General features: G+C 50.2%; 1 protein-coding gene across 1 annotated transcript in view; it reads left to right on the top strand.

Annotated features, from left to right (window-relative positions):
• Positions 1–15,565, top strand: part of LAMC1 (laminin subunit gamma 1) — a 67,018-nt gene extending 51,453 nt beyond the window's left edge. The window contains exons 12-28 of the mRNA XM_074599240.1: positions 967–1,188; positions 1,280–1,468; positions 2,890–3,135; positions 3,464–3,617; positions 4,054–4,196; positions 4,916–5,094; positions 5,257–5,413; positions 7,785–7,990; positions 8,412–8,491; positions 8,909–9,046; positions 9,239–9,383; positions 9,973–10,122; positions 10,529–10,643; positions 10,993–11,192; positions 11,424–11,582; positions 12,117–12,216; positions 12,625–15,565. Of these exons, the coding sequence (XP_074455341.1) occupies positions 967–1,188; positions 1,280–1,468; positions 2,890–3,135; positions 3,464–3,617; positions 4,054–4,196; positions 4,916–5,094; positions 5,257–5,413; positions 7,785–7,990; positions 8,412–8,491; positions 8,909–9,046; positions 9,239–9,383; positions 9,973–10,122; positions 10,529–10,643; positions 10,993–11,192; positions 11,424–11,582; positions 12,117–12,216; positions 12,625–12,881 (2,840 nt within the window). The 3' untranslated portion in view covers positions 12,882–15,565. The remainder of the gene's footprint in view (positions 1–966; positions 1,189–1,279; positions 1,469–2,889; positions 3,136–3,463; positions 3,618–4,053; positions 4,197–4,915; positions 5,095–5,256; positions 5,414–7,784; positions 7,991–8,411; positions 8,492–8,908; positions 9,047–9,238; positions 9,384–9,972; positions 10,123–10,528; positions 10,644–10,992; positions 11,193–11,423; positions 11,583–12,116; positions 12,217–12,624) is intronic.
• Positions 15,566–20,914: the final 5,349 nt, after the last annotated feature.

Below are 20,914 nucleotides of genomic sequence, written 5' to 3'. Positions count from 1 at the left end.
TTACGACATTTGGCCTCAGTTTCTGCTACACTGAGCATGGTTACATCCCCCCTGTTTCCTGGTCTTGGCATGGCAAATGGGAAGGATGAGGTCTGGAAAGCACTGCCTGTGCTGAACTTGAGTAGAAGCTCCCTGTAATGAGGGCTTAGAAAAATCAGTCATGAATTAGGAGCAAAAATATTGGGTAAATATGGGGTATTGTCATGTGAAGAAGAATTTTTGTAGAAAGGTGCAAAGGATGAATTTGCATTTGGGGAAGGTGGGAAAGCTGCGAATGTTTTCAGTAGAGGTGGCTCGTAAAGAGGAATGTGGGGTTTTGAAATGGAGGGGACGAAAAGTGTGGAGCAAGCCATCCCCTGAGTGCTGTAGCCGCTGCTAATATGTGGGAGCTGAGGCTTTGCTTGGGGCTCTGGAGCTGCTGCGGTGGTACAAACACGCTGCTGTTAAGTTAAAAACCAGCTATGTGGTGTCCAGGCTCAATTCTGCTCCAGGGAAGGGGTTGGATGGAGAGGAGGGAGCTTTCAAATGCCAGACAAAGGAATGGCTTGAGAGAAATAGCTGAAGAGTTTGCCTTGAGGCATGGTTTGCAGACGCTGCATTAGAGACTGTATATTAAAGAGATGGTCTGTCCTCCCTAGAAAGACAAGAATTGATTTTGGTATTTGGTTTGGAAATGGAAACCATGTGCATGCAAAATGTAACTTAATTTAACTGATTCTACTTGTTCACATGTTGTTCTCAGCATCCTCCTCTGTATTGTTATTCTCAACTTGCGTGCCCTTTGTGAGCAGTATTGCATTTTTTCTCATCTGTTTGAACCTTCCTGGAGGGTTTTACTTCTTGCTTCACCTCACCAGCTGCGAGCATCCACTTGTCTGTCTCTTGTACTGTTCAGATGTGTGTTTGGTGAAGTGGTGATGAGAGCCTTCGTGGTTACAAAGTGTTTCCCCTCTCGGTGCTTTCTAGGTGCTGGCCACCTGGATGATGTTACCATCACAAGCGCTCGCCCTGGACCAGGTGTGCCCGTGGCCTGGGTGGAGAGCTGCTCCTGTCCCGTGGGATACGAGGGGCAGTTCTGTGAGCGCTGCTCATCTGGATACCGGCGAGAGACGCCGAGCCTTGGGCCCTACAGCCCCTGCGTGCCTTGTGCTTGCAACGGGCACAGTGAGACATGTGAGCCCGAGACAGGTAAGAGGGGCTGATAAAACAGGGAGCAGCAAGAGGGTGGTTCTTTCTGTCTTGGATGATGAAGCAAAACCTGTGTCCCTCTCTATTCCAGGCATGTGCAACTGCAGGGATAATACGGCGGGGTCTCACTGTGAGAAGTGCAGCGACGGGTATTATGGGGATGCGACAGCGGGCACGGCCTCAGACTGCCAGCCCTGCCCGTGCCCAGGCAGCTCGAGCTGTGCCATCGTGCCCCGCACGAAAGAGGTTGTGTGCACCAGCTGCCAGGCTGGCACTACAGGTGTGTTCCTACACAAAAAAGTCTGTTTTTTTCTACACCCCCCATGCCTGTGGATATGTGTCTCCTGCCAGTTCTGGGGCTCTGACTGCAGCGAGCAGCACTGAAAGCTGCTGTGCCTTCTGGTCCAAATGCTTCTCCCTTCCTCAGCCCTGTTTTCTGTCTTGTGAGAGCCCCAGGGTTACCCATATTCTTTGTGCCTGCCTCTCGAGAACAAAAGAGAAACAAAGGATTAATCTGTGCAAAGTCGGAATGTTTCTGTGCTACGTAGGTGAGCTGTGCTGGCTTCTAATAGAGCTCTGTTAATTGCACAGTGTTGGGCAGAAAATAGGATAGATTTAAAAGAGACAGGAAGGCAGGTCAGGCTGAAATAAAATTAGAAGATGGAGTTTGCCAGGCAGAGAGGCACTGCGGGATGCTTGCAGGGGAGGGGCAGTGCCCTCCCTAGGAACAGCAGGAAGGCTGCAGTGACTCACAAACACTGCCCAAAAGACACAAGGCCAAATTTATGCTCAGCGGTTTTAAAGAGAAATATGTTAACAGGTGCATATCTTTTCTTCTTAGCAAGAAACTATGAGGTCCAAGCATGTACCTGACTTGTTAAGCAGAGCCTTTGTTCTGCCTGCACACAGCAATGAAGCATTCTGAGGTTGGCAGCCCATGCTTCTCTGCTGATTTTATGCTTGGCGTGGCAGAGTCCAAAGTACAGAATACCTGTCAATGCTTGAAATGCTTAGAAAAGCCCCGAACCAAGCACCAAGGTAGCTCATGGGGGTTCCCATGGGTGCCGCTGCTTCATGAACCAAAGCGGAGTCCAGGAGTCCGGGTTCCCTGCAGCTCAGGTTTCAGTACGAGCTCATCTTTACTTGTAGCTGTGTGGTCGCACAAGAGCTCCTCCTGTCTCCTGCTGCCTTCTTGGGATGTGAGGGGAAAAGTGATGGAAAAGAGAATTTGTGTGTACTAGAACTGCCTAGGAAATAGAGCTTACGGCTGGCTGGGGAGGTTGGATCTGCAGTGAGTGTAGGGAGCTGCTGAGTTGGATGCTGTAGTGGCTGCCCGTGGAGGTTTGGCAGATCTCGTTGGCAGTGGGGCTTCCTGGAGCAGTTATGCTCCATGGAGCTCTACCTGCTTGGACTCTTAAATTAGCAACAGATTACAACAAATAGGTTTGGCTTAAAGGGATAGGAGGGAAAAGAGGAGCTGAAGTAATACATAATGCAAAGTTCCAGTGAGAAAGAAGCTTAAATTTAGAGATGGGGAGAGCTTTGTCTGTGGTTTTGTACACCTTTCTGGCCCCAACAGAAGGATGAAAGGGGAGGGAGCTGGAGAGTTTACTTTTCAGAGGAGGGGTTGCAAAGTGGGTCCAGGTGAGACGGCAGCAAAGGGCTTTCTGCCACAACACGTGTGTTTCTGTTGCGTCCCAGGTAAGAGGTGCGAGCTTTGTGACGATGCCTATTTCGGAGACCCACTGGGCGAAAACGGTGCTGTGAGGCCTTGCCGCCTCTGCCAGTGCAACGACAACATCGATCCCAATGCCGTGGGCAACTGCGACCGCCAGACGGGCGAGTGCCTCAAGTGCATCTACAACACTGCCGGCTTCTACTGCGACCGCTGCAAAGATGGCTTCTTCGGGAACCCCCTGGCCCCCGATCCGGCCGACAAGTGCAGGGGTGAGAGCTGATTCCTCTTGCATTTAAAAGTGATCTTATCCCTAAGAGCTGCTGTTTCCTGATGCGGTGTTAGGACGCAACATCAGGCTGTTCGTGTCCGTCAGCAGCGATGTGTGGCTTTATACTGGTTTGGTGTTTGCAGCTTGCTAAAATGCTTGTGTTGTTTGTGGGCACTTACTGCCATCGAAGCAAAAGCATTGTGCGATGCAGGGGCTGGGCTGCTGCCTGTTTTGGATCCGGGCCCCTGTAGGGACTGGCTATCAGAGTATCAACACCAGAAGGGACTTCTAAATTCCTGCGTATTTTCCCATCCCTTTTATTTTTGCAGCTTGTCACTGCAATCCCTACGGCACTGTGAATCAGCAGACGAGTTGCAATCAAGTGACTGGGCAGTGCGAGTGCCTGTCTCACGTCACGGGAAGGGACTGCAGCGCCTGTGAGCCTGGCTTCTTCAACCTCCAGAGCGGACGCGGCTGTGAGAGGTGACGTTCACCTTGGATCGGGGCGAAGAGCCTGGTTTGGGGTGGTCTGTGCTTACCTCGTGCAGGAATGTGATGTTGGTCGCGAGTAACTGGTGTGGCTCCGTGCTGCTGTGGGTGGGGAAGAGCAGCAGTCAAGGAACAGCTATGAAGGCCGTACAAAAAGCCTGACTTATAAATAGCTTTAAATCAAGGTTTTAAATAGAAAAGTGCCACATGACTGCACGATCATTGGTAGCAGGGGCTCGTGCGTTCCTTTTTTTAGTGCGGGCACCAAGTGACCTTGCATGGGTCAAAGGCTCAGCACCTCGCCTCCTGCATCTGCATGGTGAGAAAAGAGACTTTTGGCAATGGAGGCATTGAGCTGTGCTCGCTGGGGCTCCTTTAGAGCAGTGCCTCCCCTCTGTGCCACCGCCTGACATGCGGCTGCCTCCCCCAGGTGCAACTGCCATGCGCTGGGCTCCACCAACGGCCAGTGTGACATCCGAACCGGGCAGTGCGAGTGCCAGCCTGGCGTCGCTGGACAACGTTGCGACAGATGCGAGGTCAACCACTTCGGCTTTGGCTCCGAAGGCTGTAAACGTAAGTCTGAGAGGCTGGAACCAGGCAGGTGGGAAGGATGTTGCACAGCCAGCCTTGCTTCGCTTTCCTCCTGTCTCTCACCTTTCTCACCTTGCTCCTCATGACAGCAGGAGTTAGCACTTTTATGTCCACATCCTGCATGGTGAAATTTGATCTCTGTACGATAGCTTATCCCCTTTTTCTTCTTATTTTTTTTTTTTAACTGGGGGTAGGCAGAACTCCAACTTACTAGATATACCCACTTCTCTCTGGTACAAATACATTCTCTGAGTCTTGTCCTGCAACAGTCCTGTTTCCTAACATTAAATCTCTGCACAGCTACTCTGCAGATGGCCTGAATATACAGATTCTCTCTTGAGGAGCAGCGTGCCTTGTAAACGTGATTGAAAACCAGGATGATCCAAACTTTCCTCCTCAATATCCCTGCCTGTAAAGAGCAGAAAAATCAACTGCAGTTCGTTACAATGAAATGGGGTAGAAAATCATAATGCTTTGTGGGAGAGACAATAGCAGCACTGTGAGCACGTGCAATGAATGTTGTGTCCAGCTAGACACAGTGCCCAGCTGCGCGTAGAAGCACACCGGTGGGCTCCAGCTGTGGGTTTGTGCCCCGTTGTTGTTGCAGATGTTTTAGTGTATTGAGGGTATGCTCTTGCCCTGCGGGCTTTAGGGTATTTCTGCTTCTCCTCCAGTCTGACTGAGGTTTAACTTCCCCGCAGCCTGCGACTGTGATCCCGAGGGTTCGCGCTCCCTGCAGTGCCAGGAGAACGGTCGCTGTGAGTGCAAGGAAGGCTTCGTAGGGAACCGCTGCGACCAGTGTGAAGAGAACTATTTCTACAACCGCTCATGGCCGGGCTGCCAAGAATGTCCGCCCTGTTACAGATTGGTGAAAGACAAGGTAAGGCCACAAACGGCAGTATTGGTACCACTGGAGACTGTGGCATGTGCCCGCTTGTGCGCAGTGGCTTTTACTCCCGTGTCTGGCTGGTGCTTGCTGAAAGCAGAGAGGTTCAAGGTGCTTTGTGCCGTGTCGTAGCTGTGCTCTGTCCCTCTTGTATAGGTGGCAGAACAACGAGAGAGGTTGCAGGAGCTGGAAAATCTTATAGCAAATCTGGGTACGGGAGAAGACACCGTAACCGATCAAGCCTTTGAAGAGAGGTTGAAGCAGGCAGAAAGAGATGTTATGGAATTGCTCCAGGAAGCACAAAACAGCAAAGGTGAGTTGACCTGGTCAGGCATGGACCAATGGGAAATGAGCTCTTTGCTTGATGTTCCTGTTCCCTTTGAACACAGCGTGTTTTATTTTTCAAGCCTGTGCAGTGCCTCAGGACAGACAGCTATTTCAGATAGCGCTGAGACAGTGTATGTTATTATCAAAACAATGGTGGCTGTGCTTTTATCCTTTTGTTCTCCCAGTGGTCTCTGTGGAACATGCAAAGTAAAGATCTGCCGCAAGCTGTGTACATATGTGTTCTATGTTACCCTCTTCTCCAGATGCAAAGGAGGGGTTTACTTATTGTTAAACAAGCAGAAGGCTTTCCAATATACTTATTTATTATGCTTATGAATTTGCTCAGACATCTTGGGATAAAGCAGTTCTTGTTGGGATGTCATCAGCAACCAGAATGAAGGCTTCAAAATCCTGTTGGCAAGTGTAATTATCCCACCAGAAAGTGCGTGAAGTTCTGAAATGTGCTGTTGTGGTGGCCTGTAGCTATTTTTCCTGCTAAACTCTGCTTCAAATCGATTCTTGTACTGTCACCTCTACCATAGGATGTCTGTGAGCAGGGCGTTGAGCAATGCGAGTGGTTTGTCCTTAGGGTCTTTTTAATGCGTAAGCTGATGTGTGTTTTGGAGAAGAGCAACTTGAAGACAACTATTGACTTTACAGTGAAAGATGTTCCCCTGGGAGTTGGTTCAGTCATTTCAGACCACTTTGGAAAAATCTGTCCCCTTTGTGTGAAGCTGCAAAAAAGCTGATGCGCATCCAACGCGTTTGCTTGGGAAGATTCCTGACAGTGGGAATGATCACTGAAGCTTTTCTCAGTTTTACCCCAGGTAGCTTTTTGCGGCCTGCTTGGCATCCGTGCCTAGGTAATAGTCCCATGTAGGGGGGCAGAAGAGTAGGGATTGAAGAAAATTGAGGAAATTAATTAGATTTTGTGGTGGCGTTTTTCATCTTTTTTCCCACCTCTTAGAACCGTAGAATCATTTAAGTTGGAAAAGACCTGTAAGATCATCAAATCCAACTGTCAACCTGATGCTGCCAAGTCCACCACTAAACCATGTCCCTCGGCACCACACCTACACGTCTTTTAAATACCTCCAGGGATGGTGATTCCACCACTGCCCTGGGCAGCCTGTTCCAATGCTTGATAACCTTTTCTGTGAAGAAATTTTTCCTAATATCCAATCTAAACCTCCCCTGGCGCAACTTGAGACCGTTCCCTCTCATCACTTTTTCCTTGGGAGAAGAGCCCGACCCGCCCCCCCGGCTACCTCCTCCTTTGAGGGAGCTGTAGAGAGCCAAGAAGATCTCCCCTCAGCCTCCTTTTCTCCAGGCTGAACACCCCCAGCTCCCTCAGCTGCTCCTCACAAGACTTGTGTTCCAGACTCCTCACCAGCTTTGTTGCTCTTCCCAAAGAAGCAAGTGAAATGCAACAAAAACTACCCTTGCAAAAATCTGTGCACACCTGTAGCTCTTATTTGCGGTTTTCTACTTGATACGTAGTTTGTAGTATGTTTTTGAAATGTGTCAAATGTTCATGTTCAATACTTAAGATGTGCTGCAAGGTTGAGGCAACGTATTTGGGAAAAATCTTAATTTTAGAGTCCTGCAGGCTTCTGCTTGTACTTTCTCTCTTAATAATGCTCCCACGTTTTCAAAAGTAATTGCCCCTAGTTGTGAGGCACATAGCTGTGCTTTTACGGCTCCATTATTATGACGCTGTTGTGGGGAGTTACCTGGTGGTCCAAAAACTTGCGGAAGTTTGAGGGGGCTCATAAGTCCTACAGATTAGAGAATCAAGGCTCTATCTTGCCAGCTTCTGTCATCCCTTTGCTTTGGGGGGGAGTTTGGGGTGGCTTTGCTATTCTGCACATCTTCTAGCTGCTCCGTATGGAGACTGGCTCAGGAGTAGCCACCGCTGCCTGAAGCAGGCAATAACATACAGTCCCGCTATTCCTCCCTCTCTGCTTACCTTCTAGGAGTTAAGCTAAAGAGAATTCATAAAGCAGATGCTTTGTATCTCTTGAGGAGCAGCTCTTTTGTGTTGTTTTTTTTTTTTTTTTTAAGTTAATGATAGAGGTGAAACATGATTCTGAACACAAAATCCCCCATCAGAGTCTGTTCCAACACCCAGCTGGATTGTCATCTTAGTAGTTAATGACTTTTCATTTCTCATATTTGGTGCACATTCTGATGATAACTTTGATCTCAAGCTGACTGACTTATGAAATGGCTTTGCTGGTCCCCTTTCAATAGGGGATTAACCTACCAACATGTTGCCTGCAGTGGTAAGCTGCTGCTCCAGCTTCTCTTCCTGCTGTAATTAATTTTGCTCCCTCTTTTTATATTGTGTGCTTCAGACGTAGATCAGGGCCTCATGGATCGCCTCAAAAACATCAACAGCACACTAACGAGTCAACTCAACAGGCTGAGGAACATCCAGGGCACGGTGCAGGAGACAGAGAACCTGGCGGAGCAAGCCCGGGTGCGGGTGGAGGACACCGAGGACCTGATCAGCTTAGCTTCCAATATGCTTGAGAAAGCAAAGATGGCAGCTGACAATGTGGTGAGTGTGCTGCTGAGATCCTACATGGTTAGGGGAGGGCCTTTCCTTTCTGTGCCCTCTAGTGTGTTCTTCTACTTGTTCTCTCTCTCATATAGCAAATTTGCTATGGAAATACCTTCTCCCCTACCCAAGACCATGGGAAATAAATAAAGGAAGATCACCAGGGTCTGTCAGAGATACTATCTTAGCCCCTGCTCAAAGAAACCAATGTAAGAACCCCTAGATAAATATCAGCACCTTTGTTTTTAAGGGATGACCAGTAGTGGAAATGTCGTGGGCTTAAGAAAAAAATACAGAGAAGTCAGAAGTAGGTTAGACACATCTCTAAGCATTTAGATCATGACAATAAATATTTAAAGCAAAGATGAATAAAAGATGAAAAAAGAGCTTTAAGATTTTTTTTTTCGTCCTTTGTTTCCAGTCCATTACACCTCCGGAGTCAAGCGGGGACCCTAACAACATGACTCTATTGGCAGAAGAGGCCCGTAAGCTGGCTGAAAGGTAGGCTGTGGCAAAACGCACTCCTCACAGCCCGCATCAAGGCCCTGCTATTTGGTACACGGAGAAAGCAAGATTTAATTTGCTTGATACGAAACATGCGCCCTTTGCTGAGCAAGAGACTGGCAGTGTGGGTGATTGCCCGTGTATCATTGAGGGCAAACGCTAGACGTGTGAGTGAGGGACACATACAACCATAGCAGTGCCTTTCAGATGATCTCGTGGGCACTGCTGGAGTGATGCCTTGGTTGTAGAGATGGTCTCAAACAGCATCTTCCATTGCAAATGTTTCAGCATCTTCCACATGCAAATCTGCGTGAAGGAAGGAAAAAGTAAGAGAGAATAAAATCTGGAATTGAAGATAGAAACCACTGACCGACCATTCTAATGGCGTTACTTTTCTTCTGTAATCTTATCCAGACACAAAAAAGAAGCTGATGAGATTGTTCGCATAGCCAAGGCAGCAAATGATACTTCCACAGAAGCGTATCAACTGCTGCTGAAGACCCTGGCGGGAGAAAACCAAACCGCAAAGGACATTGATGAGCTCAACCAGAAGTGAGTCAGTAACAGAAAATTGGTTTTATTTTCTGTCTGTAGAGCAGTACTTCAAACTAAGATGCCTTCTGTAGTGTTGTATGCTTTGAATTTTATGGGAGTCGTTTTTCAATTTCTTGGCCTTTCTACTCTATTAGTAAGTTCATTTCTACAAAAAAAAAGTAACGTAACTGGATCCTTGGGGTTTTTTAGGTATAATCAAGCAAGGAACATTTCTCGAGACCTAGAGAAACAGGCCAGCAAGGTGCTTGCGGAGGCAGAGGAAGCTGGAAACAAAGCCCTGCAGATCTACGCTAATCTCACCAGTCTGCCTACAGTGGATTCCACAGGGCTAGAGGTATGCGCAGGAAGCATCACGTGCAGTTTTCTGAAGATCAATGAGGACAAGCGTTACAGCAGTGGGCTAGGTTGCTGACATACCTTGCATGTGCTCCGCTAATGTTTCTCTGCATAAGAACAGCCCATGGAATTTTTGTCCGTCTTAACCATAATCCACACTTGTGCATTTCAGTTTTTATGCAGGAGACTTGCGTGCTGGAAACTAAATATGTAAACCCGCGCATCCCCTGATCTCTGAAGGGCAGAAAAACAGTGAAATGTTGTTTGCCAAATACCTTGGCTTGAACAGAGAAGTGCAGAAATTTCGGTTCCCTCTGAAGCCTGCAGAACTGCTCCCTCTCCTGTGCTCACTGTAGCACAGGAGATTTTGTTGCACACAAAACTGTTCACAACCGCTGCCCTTTGTTGCACTGACCCTGGTGGTGTTCGGGGCTTTGAAGGCAAAGTTACAACTGTAGTTGTAAGAGATGGGAACGCATCATAGCTTCTGCCTGTTTGTCCATTAGAAGCTGTACTGTGTTCTGCCACCTGTTCAGAAACTCTTTAACGTTCAGGAATCTGCATTTGTTTCTGATTTCCACCTGCAGAATGAAGCAAATAAGATCAAGAAGGAAGCGGAGGAGCTAGATCAGCTAATTGCCAGGAAGCTGAAAGATTACGAGGACTTGAGAGAAGACATGAAAGGAAAGGAGCTAGAAGTAAAGAACCTCTTGGAGAAAGGGAAGACAGAGCAGCAGGTCAGTTCTGTTTTGTGCAAGCTTTTGTTCCCTGGAAGAAACAAAGGAAAACAACTAACTGGACAGATGTGAAAGATTTGGTCTTATTCAGTCTTATTTTAGCACTGTGTGTTACTTACAAGAATACTGAAGAATGGTCCTGGAAAGGACACGCAAAAAGCTGGTAAAAGCAGTGAGGCTATATGGGAAAGTGGGGGATGTTTGCAGGGGTGGGGTCGTTTTTGTATTCAGAACAGTATCCCAGAAGTACCGAAATTCACCTGGTCTCAGAGGAAGCATTGCCGCTCAGGGATGAACGCCGTTCTGTGTGGCGTTGGTGTTTCAGGCTGAGCAATGCTTTCTGATGCACCTAGATGGTCGTCCCTCAAAAGGTGAGAATGTGTTGATACATGTCATGTCTCCTTAGACTGCAGACCAGCTCCTGGCTCGAGCGGATGCAGCAAAAGCCCTGGCTGAAGAAGCTGCTCGGAAGGGCAATGGCACACTACAGGAGGCTAATACCATTCTCAGCAACCTGAAAGGTAAAGAGAAAGCACCTGCAGTGAATCCTTCGCTTCCTGTGTGACAAGTCACTTGGCAGTAGGGTATCTTGGTTAAACTGGCCGTGCTATTGCAGGTACCTGAGTGTTAGGTGGGTTCTTTTGGCTTTTTTTTTTTTTCTTTAAAGAAAAAAAATGGAAATGTTTCCAGTGACTAGAAATCTCCTTTTGTTTAAGTTCCTTATTTAGCGTCAGAAAACGTATAACAGGGAGAGCTGCAAGCATATACCCCCCACAATGTCAGGGTGGCAAAGCCAGGGTAGCTTGGTCAAAGAAGCAGCCTGAGGCCCTTCTGGAGCAAGTGATAAGCATCTGTTTTGTCCTTTCTTAGATTTTGATAAGCGGGTGAATGATAACAAGACAGCAGCGGAGGAGGCGCTGAAAAAGATTCCTGCTATTACACAGACCATTGCTGAAGCCAACAATAAGACGCGCCAGGCGGAGCTGGCGCTGGGCAATGCTGCTGCCGATGCCCGTGAAGCCAAGGCTAAAGCAGATGATGCTGAGAAAATTGCTGGTTCTGTCCAGAAGGTGAGTCCTTTGTGGTTCTGAACCCACCCCTCCTGAGATACTGGTGTGTAACTGCGTAAACTCCTCTGTTCCAGCATTTCCTGGTGAGCCCCATGTGCTTTCTGCTGTATTCCCCACCAGGGAATGCAAAATATGGGATGTTAGGAAATCGGTGCATTTTGATGAAAAGGGTTGAAGGAAGTTGTGCACCTTCACCACCTTTTTCCATCCTGTTCGCCTTGTTGGCTGTAGAGTGCAGCTGCTACCAAAGCCGAAGCTGACAAGACTTTTGCTGATGTGACGGGGCTGGCCCGAGAAGTGGATGACATGATGAAGCAGCTGCAGGATGCAGAAAAAGAGCTGAAGCGGAAGCAGGATGATGCTGAGCAGGATATGATGATGGCAGGCATGGTAAGTGATGCTGGCAGGTGGCAGCAGTGGCAAGAAGGTTCCTTCTCCCTGCTGTCCTGGCAGTGCAAGCTTTTTTCCCTGCTGTCCTCCTGCAAAGACAGCACTGAGTCCAGCCAGAATTCAGTCTCTTCCAAGTTTAACGTGGATTGAAGACAAGAGACTAGCAAAGGAGCTCCTCTGGTGGCATTAGCATAGGTTCCCTGCTGGAACTTCAGAGCCAGTTTTCTTAATGCAGCACTTCCCTTTTATTTTAACTGAAACCAGGCTGTAGCCCTCTTGACCCTGTTCTGACTTTTCCTGCAAAATCCTGCTCGGTTATCGGGGATCCCCATCCTGAAATAGTCAGAAAACTGATTATTCGAAGGTTGTCAGTCTTAGCCAACACTGTGATGGAGATCTCGGTGCAGGGGTGTTATCCTTGGGAGAGGCGCCAGGGGTGTGTGTGACTAACTGCTTGGGCAGACGTGAAAAGGAGAGGCGATGGTTTCGTAATCCCTACAGCCTTTTTGTGCTTTCATTTTTTATACCGTGCAGGCCTCACAGGCTGCCCAGGAGGCAGAAGACAACGCAAGAAAAGCGAAGAACTCTGTGAACAGCTTGCTTGCCATCATTAACAACCTGCTGGATCAATTAGGTAAGACTGTCCTTAATGTGCCTTATGCTTTTGAGTGTTTTCCTGCTGCCTGGCGTTGCCATGCTGGCAGCCGGTGTGGTGTGTTGGCTTCCCTGCCGGCGCTCTGCCACGAACCAAATGGGTCTGGTCACTTCTAGAAATGGGGTTTTTCCCCCTGGGGTGGCCTCAAATCTTGTCATGCAATGTTTGGTACCACTTTTCTGTGAGCTGAGGACTGCTGTTGAGGCAGTGAAGGTGTGACATAGTTGGTCCCGTTCTAAACACTGGCTCTAATGTAGAGATGCCCTGGTGGAGATCTCCGTACGGGTATGGGCTCAGCTGGGCAAGCACCCAAAAGCAGTACGTCAAAGGTGCTTTTTATTTATTTTTTTTTTTAATGGACTTCACTGTTTGTTTCTGACTTTTCAGGGCAACTGGAGACAGTGGACTTGAACGAACTGAATGAGATCGAGGGTACCCTGAACAGTGCCAAAGACCAGATGAAAGAGAAAGACCTGGACCAGAAGGTGTCTTTCCTCGAGAGAGAAGCCAGGAAGCAAGATGATGCAATACAGGCCTACAACAGGGACATTGAAGAGATCCTGAAGGACATTAGCAACCTGGAGGACATCAAGAAGACCTTGCCCTCTGGCTGTTTCAACACCCCGTCCATTGAGAAACCCTAAGGGTGCGCTGGGGGTGGGGGTATTTCCCCGGTGAGCGGTGGAGCGGTGGTTTGGCTATGGAGTGCCTTAACACACATTACCTTCTTCAAATTCCCAACTCTATGCTGCTCGCAGCCACTGTTTTCTTTTCAAATCAGGATAAGATGAAAGGTTTTTTTGGTTGGGTTTTTTCTTTTTTTTTTTTTTTTTTTTAAGAGAAGCAAATTAAATATCCGTCTTTGGGCATCAAAGGGTTTTTTTATATAAACTGTCTTCCTGAGCACTCCGCCTTTGCCCCTCTCTCAGACACAAGTTTCCCTTTGATTAGCGCAAGGATGAGAGATGCTCTGGACTCTTCATACTGTGGTTCAGGAATAACCATGTGAGCTGTATACGGCAAGGCAAAACTAACCCGACTTTCTCTCCTCTCTTCTCCCCTTGACTGTAAAATCCTCAGTCCCAGAGCTCTCTGTCCCTATGAAGGAAGGGGATGGCTACCAAAGTATTACTGTAATGGCCAGTATAGCTGCACTCATTCAGATCCCTCTTCCCAACTTCTAACCCTGTGAATTTTTATAATTTTTTTTTTTTTATTGTTAACTAGTGGCCAATCGACAGCATTGGTAGCCTTGACAAAATAGCTGAAGCCTCTTTCTGAAATGCTTTCCGTGATGATGCATCGCTCTGAGAGCAGTGCGGCCTGTGCGAGGAGCTCTGTGGGAAGGTGGGGTGCCGGTGGAGGGGTAGGTCTGGCCAGCCCCACTCCTGGGCCATGGAGAGGCTTTGGGTCCGCTCTGGAAGCAGCTGCCTGCTGGGGAGTCCAGGCTGGGGAGCATGGAAGCCGTGAGCTGCCTTCCCATCTGTAGGTGTTGCTATCGAATTGACAGAGAATTTTTTTAATCATTATTTTTATGATGTATGTCTGGTTGTCGGATTAGTTTGTTCAAGCGGCAGCAGTCTCGCTGAAGAGGAGTGCTGCCATCCAGAGAGCTCTGACAGCTGCACTGGCCTTCATGCCCGGTGCCTTTGGGTGGGGAAGGAAGGGGGAAATGAAAAGGGCTTTCTCCCCGTCTTTTTCCTGAAGGAGGACAGTGGCATTTTTATATCTCCTGGCATTGCTCTCGCCTTTTGCCCGTTTTTAAGCTGGCAGAGAGAGCTGGAGTTTACCAGTGCCCTCCTTTCTTTTTGCCTACCGGTCTCCCCGTCACAGTCCAGTCACCACAGCGCAGGGACTTCAGGCCAGGCTCCGGGGGCAGTTCTGCCTTCCCCAGCGCTGCTGCCGCCTCTCCGCAGGCTCCCTGCCCAGGCAGCGCCTCCGGGGCGGCGGGGAGCCCCTCGCTGCTCCCCCTGCCCGCTCTGAGGCCAGAGCATTCCCTGCGGCTCCCTCCTCGCCTCCAGCCTGGCACCCCCCCGCCCCCTCCTTGAGATCCAGTATATATCTATCCTTAAACACTATGCAACTTCGTACGTTTGCGTAGCGGGGAAGAAATTATTATCTGACACACACTGGTGCTATTAATTATTTCAAATTTATATTTTTTGTGTGAATGTGATTTTTTTTTTCCGTTTTTTTTAAAATCATGATTATAGTGTGAGGAAGTCTCTTGTGTGTGCGTATGTGTGTGTAAATACACCCAGCCATATTTCCAGAGTGGCACAGCCTGGCCTCCTCTGTGCTTTCCCCTGGAGCCATCGGGGTGCGTGCACCGTATATTCCTCCCTTAGAGCTCGGTATTTCTCCTTGCTACCTGGGCTCCTACTGTCTTCCCTCTCCCGTGTGCTCAGCACCTCCGTGGGCATCAGCGACAACCACTCCGCCCCTTGGTGGGGGCTTTCCAGCCCTCCCTCCAAAGCCAGCCCCGATGCAGCCCCTTCCATGTCCCTTGTCCCTGGGGACGTTGGGCCGGAGGGAGCAGGGGCTGTGGCTTGGCAGCTGGGCTGTGAGCAGCTGTGGCGCTGTCGGGAGACCGGGCCCGGCGTTGAGGTGGTTGGAGAGCTGGATTTGGGGATGTCTTGATACCGCTGTGTGAGGCGGGAGGTTTGGTGCCCCCTCGGGAGCAGCGCTGCCGGGCAGGGGCTGTTCCAGCAAACATCGCAGCGCTCCTGTTCCCTTCCGCTTAGAGATTCTTACCATCCGCCCCCGTGCCTGGAGGAGGGCTCCCCTGCGCTTGTCCGCGCGCGCGGGACACTGAGGGGGTGTCCTGTCCGGCTGCTCAGGTCCCATGGCTGGCTGTAACCGCGTCACCTCTCTGCCACGGCTGCGAGAAGAGCAGACGCGAAGATGCACGCGTGCCCTGGCTGACCTCAGGCCTAAGGTTTCCTGCTTTCTTCTCTTTTTTTTTTTTTTTTCTTAAACTGTTTTTAACAGAATTTTATTTTTAAATAAAAAAAATCTTTATAAGCGATCTCTTAATCACTACTGCAGTACAGCCATTATTCATTGTATAAGTCCAGTTATTTCTTGTACGTGATGTGATGATGCGCCGGGTGCTGGTGGAGTGCTGGGCATCACGGGCGACGTGTGACAGTCCCTTCGTCACCTCACTCCTGACTGCGGCCCCTCAGTACGTGCCTTCACTCCAGCTTTTTGCCTTAATCTGTGGTCTTGCTGTCTGGGGCGGTGAACAAAATGCAACACTTGCAGTTTTTATGTATAAAACAGTATTTCTTATTTATAATAAAGTCTGAATATTTGTAACCCCTTATACCTTGGCTTTCTTTTGAATATTGCTTTGGGGCTGGGGGGGGGGGGAGTGTTTATGGGGGTGTGTCTCAGTTGTAGGATTTGCCTCTTGCTTAGTTAATCAGCTGAGCTGGACTGGGGTGGTAGAAAGGGAAAACTGGGAAGCTCATGTGGTGGGCTGCAGGTGGCTACGGTGACTTTGGTTTCTCCCTATGTCCACTGCTCCATTGCCGTGGCTACAAAAAAAAAATAATGTAAGATTATGTTGTTGATGCTGATGCTATTGGAGCTGTATTGTCCTCTTGGAAAGCCTGGAGGGACTGGGGGCTGTTTCTTTGCGACGTAGGGGTGAAATCCTGTCTGCTTTCAGCTGAACACATGGAAAAGGATGGGGCTCCTGGGAAGAAAACCAAAACCCCTAAATGAAGAAGCTGAAATTTCTCTACTGGAAACTACCATAAATTTGGGTACTCTGTGTTCCTCTGTGGGTTCTGTCTGCCAGAGCTGGGATAAGTTTTATTCCTGAATTAAGCAAGTTTTTAATGTCAGGACAGATTACTGTGATAACAGACTGGGCAGCTTTGCGATCACACCCGTCTTCCAGCTGCAGACTGGATTTCTTTTATTTTTCTCAGCAGAGGAAAATGCACGTGTCTCATTAACTTGCATCAGAGCTAATCCCTTCTCAATTGGTAAGTTCTTTTCATTATTATTTTTTTTTTTTAATTTCAGTTTGTCTAGCTTCAGCTTTTTGTTCTTCAACTATAATTGCTGCTAATGCATTTGTTTTCTAAAATTCCTTTTTTTTTTGGCCAGCACTGCTGTTGAACGAATCCCGGCTGGTGCGATGCTGGTGTTGCCGCGGGACTGTGGGTAGCAGTCAGCAGAGAACCGGGTGGTTGGAAGGTGCTGACCTTGCCTGGGCTGTAGCTTGACGTGGAGCCTCTTAAAACTGTTTTTTAGGCTAAAACACTCATCTCAGGAAGCGAGTCTGTGCCCTTCATTTTATCTTCAGGTCGCACAGCATCCGTGCTTGTCCTGTGAAGCCTGGGCCAAATCCCAAATAAAGGTGAAGCCACAGGCTTTTGTAGGTTTATGCTGAGTCTCTGAAATGCTTGTATCAGGCTGGTCTGAAATCAGAGGGTTTTTGAGGGCAAGGTGTGCCACGCTCTGCCGCCGGGAGGAGCAGAGCCAAGGGAGCACGAGAACTGTTGCTTCCAGCTTGCTGAAGTGCTCTGTCCATGTTTTGGAGTCTGGGCAGAGAACATCTCAGGAGGGTTCTGCTCAGCCTGGGCTGAGCTTGACCTCAAGGTGGAAGAGGAGGGACCTTGCTGAGGCGTGACCAAGCCGTGCCCTGGGGGCTATTTTTCTCTGATTTCCAGTGGCTTTTCTCACTGTCCAAGCTGAAGCTTCATCACCTCTCGTGTGCTCCCTGGAGAAGCGAGAGGCTGGCAGCGGGCAAGGGGGCCTGGGGAGCAGCTGGTGATGGGAAGAACTGGGGCAGAGTGGTCACTTGGGGTCTTTGCAGCTGGGTAGAAATAGTCAGGGTGCTCCTCCCAGTAGAGTGGGAGGGAGCAGCTTGAGGAGGGGGGGTCTGGGGGCTTCATGGGCTGTGCTGGGGAGGCTGGACTTCAGGGGACCTGACCTCGTGGGGCTGCTGAGCCAGGTTCTCTCCCATTTCTGGGGAGGACGAGGTATTGTCAGGAGTTAGTAAGTGTTGGGAGCAGCTGCTCGGAGGAGGCAGTTCTAGTGTGTCTGTGTGGATCTGTGGAAGAGGAGGAGGACATACAGCCACCATGCTGAGCTGGCGGTGTCTGCGCTCCCCGTCTACAACCGTGACATCTTGGACCACATTCTAGTTAGTCTGTCTAGTTACCTGCTGGACCAATACCTTCTGCCTTCCCCCATCCCAGCAACACCGGGAACACGGTGTAAGCAAAAAAATCCCACTGAGGTCCCCAGCGAAGACCAGCAGCCACCACTGTGGGGCTGGAGGCAGAGAGGGGAATGCGGTGGGACAGCACTGCTGCCTTCCCTCATCTCCGTCTCTCCCTCTGTCTGTCTGTCCGTCTGTCTGTCTCGCCCCCTCGCTGGCAGGGGCAGGGTACAGGCGAGGCAAGGCCAGGCGATGGCACTTCCTTGTAGTGCCGCTGCCTGGCCCTGCCCCGCTTGCTCACCGTCACTGGGCCGGTCCACGGTGTCCCTCTGCCTGCCCCAGTGATGTCCCCTGCGCGGGGGTAGCCCTGCCCGGCACAGGGAGTTTTGCCAGCCCTGAGCAAGGGCTGCCCCCCTGCTGTCTGTAACTGCCCCTCCCGACCCACCAAAACCAGCCATGAAACCAAAACCTGCCAGAAGGCCACATCTCCTGAAGGAAGCCCGTGTGTTCCCGAACAAGGAAGATATATACACACACATACATATATATATATATGTTTATTTTTTAAAGGATCGACCCATAAGATCACTGTGCTTCAAATCCTGAGGTATAAAACAGATTCTCTGTCTGGGAACAGCGCTGTATGAGGGGGAACACCCTGGCCCCAGCCCAGGGAAGGCAGCTCGACGTGCTGGCCCGAAGCCTGCCTTCAGAAGCCCAAGGCACCCGCCTGGAGAAGGCAAGACCGAAGTCCAGGCTTTATCGCTGTGCTGTGTGTTTGATGATACCGGCGTGGCACGATCCCTGGTTTTCTGCACCAAGGCAGTGCCAGGTGGCAGGATAAAGGTCTGCTGCCGGACTGGAGGAGAAACTCCTCGGGCTCAAACAGCTGGCATGGAGCAGATGTGTGGCGGCGGCGGGAAGCACGGTTTGGTCGAACAAACAGAAAATAGCTCGAGAGAAACTACTTCTCCAGAAACCGCAAAGGAGACGTGAGGCCGCCCGCAGCAGCAGCCCAGGACTGGGGTTGCAGGAGGATGTTGCAGTTCAGAAGGTCCCTTGTGGAGGGAGGCCTGAGGGTGCCAGGGATGTGCTGGGCTGCAAGGACGACATCCTGGTGGTGTTTATCTCTCATGAGCCACCAAAATGGGTTTTCTTCCTTGGTTACATCAATAAAGCTATTGCTTCGGGGCTTTCACACATCCATCACTTGCCACTGGCAACCATCAGCAAAATTCAGATTATTATGTGGATCCAGACTGTCTTTGGAGTGGCTAATTCTGCCATGGCTGTGTCCTCAAGGACTGATTAACTTGCCAGCCGCTGCAGTGGTCTCCTTGCTGTAGCAGGTTTCTTAGCCCAGTAATGAAGAAGGAGCGTAGGACATCTTCGGAAGGACACCCCTTACGTCACAGATTAAAGGGGAAGGGCAGACCCAGGTTGCCCAGTGAAGAAATGCTGTTCCGTTGCAGCGTCTGATGAGAGCCACTGTTCTTCATGCCTCCCATCGCTTACGCTCACTCTAAAAGGTAACATTTCTGTTAACTGTGTTTATGTGAGACCTTTTCTAAGGGGCGCTGCTGTAGCGATGGGCAGCATTTGTTCTGTGCAGGGTTGTGGCCACCAGTGAGGGTGGTGGGCACCAGTTTGTTCCAGACCTGGTCTCTTCAGAAAATCAAGGCGCCAGAAAAATATATTTTTGGGTAGCGCCACACGTGCATTCATGTGTTTTTCAGAGGTGCTCTTGAAGGTTGGTGGAGGATGACGAGGTAAGAGTAACATAAGTAAATATGCAGAAATGAGTGGGGAGCGAGCTGTGTCAGTGCACTGTTTGCAGAAGTGAGGTGAGCGGTGGGGTGATAGCGGTGAGACGGGAAGGATGACACAGAGGAGCCAGACAAGGGAAAAGCTTCCGGATTGTGAGAGCTGGTCTTCCAAGAGCGAAGTCAGCCAAGGACTTGGGCTGGGCAAGGTGCAAGGGAACCACTGCGCTGACAGGAGGAGAGGAGCTTCCCGAGCAGAGGGGTGTCAGCGGGCAGGAAGGTGTTTGGGGCAAGTGGTGGACTTCAGAGCAGAATGGACTAAGTGTGTTTTGTCAGAGGAATAGGCAGACCCTGCGAACCGCCAAATGCGGGGGGGAACGCTGTAAGTGGGTTTGTCTTGCTTCTTAAAAAAGATAATTAAAAAAAAAAGAAAATCATATAAGGCAACCTTGGGTGCCAAAAATCAACATGCCACCAGCGCTTTTGTGAAGCTGAGTTCCTTGTCGTGAATGATATTAAGATCCAGCCTGTGAAATTAAAAGGAAACAGCCTGTTTATAGAAGATAGTTGACTGAATCAGCAGAGGCAGGTAAGCTTGGCAAAGGGAGGTGCAAAGATGTGGTGAATTCGGGCTGTTTGCGCCCATGAGATCACCAGAAGCCGTGGGGGAAAGTCCTCTGAGTCAGCTCCAGGTGCATGAGTGTCTGGAGGCTGCTCGGATGGGGACCTAGATGTTAATCACCCCGGGTCTGTTAGCTCTGAAATGAGCAGCACGTCAGCGCCATTGCCTGTTGGGTTGCTTTTCAGTCCCCGATGCAGAAGGTGACCTGAAAGGCAACCGGCCTTGGAGTGGGGGCAAATTTGATGGGCATCTTCATTTCATCTAATGGTGTTGGTGCGCATGGACCACTTGCGGTCATTTGTGACAGCTGCTGTCCCATGATAGTAAGCAGGGGAGATGCATCGTCACCCTAGCTCCATCAGCAACCTCAGATGAGCCCATTCCCCTCTCTGTCTCCACACCTCATCCTTTGTCTAGCACGAAAGCAACTGCACTGGGTCAGGCCAAGGACCCATCCAACCTCGTTTTCTACCTCGGGAGCAAAAGCAGACAAAGGTGTGTGAAGATTCCCGGCCTCCACCTTGTTTCTAGGTCTGGGGATTTCCTGAAACTGACAATAGTCTGGTAAATCCCGACGGATCTGCTTTCTGAGTCGGTGTCAGAGCTGCCCTTGGGGTCTATTTGCACCCCAGCAGCCGTTGGTGGTGGGTCCCGCTAGTCACCTCTTCTGGCCGGTTCTGAGCCCTGCTCCCGTGGGTTGGTGGAGCCGGCAGTCCCCTCCGCCCTCCCCAGGCTTCCCGTGAGCTCATCGTGTTTCATCTCTCTCCCTGCAGCCGCCTGCGTGCCCGGGCAGCCCCGCGCTCCCGCCCCAGCCCCGCCGCCCTGCCCGTGGCGGCGGGTGGAATGGAGGGGACGGGCAGGGGGGCTGTCTGCGGGGGCACGCGCTGCTCTCATCCCCGGGGCTGTCACCTGTGCTGGGCGCAGGCAGGGGTTGCTGGGGGTGCTGCGCCCCGATGATGCCCCTCTCGTCAGGGACGCGGGCGCCTGGGCCGGGCTCTCCCTGCTGGGGTGAGTCAGCCCACGGCACACGCGTTCTTCCTGTTGGGAGTGACTCAGGTGGAGCAACCCTGATAAAAACCACCCGAGAGGCAAAAAGCCATAGGAAACCAT

This window comes from Larus michahellis, chromosome 8 (assembly GCF_964199755.1).
Source record: "Larus michahellis chromosome 8, bLarMic1.1, whole genome shotgun sequence".
NCBI lineage: Eukaryota > Metazoa > Chordata > Aves > Charadriiformes > Laridae > Larus > Larus michahellis.
Note: the sequence above shows the minus strand (reverse complement) of the source record. Positions and strands in the feature narration are given on the sequence as shown.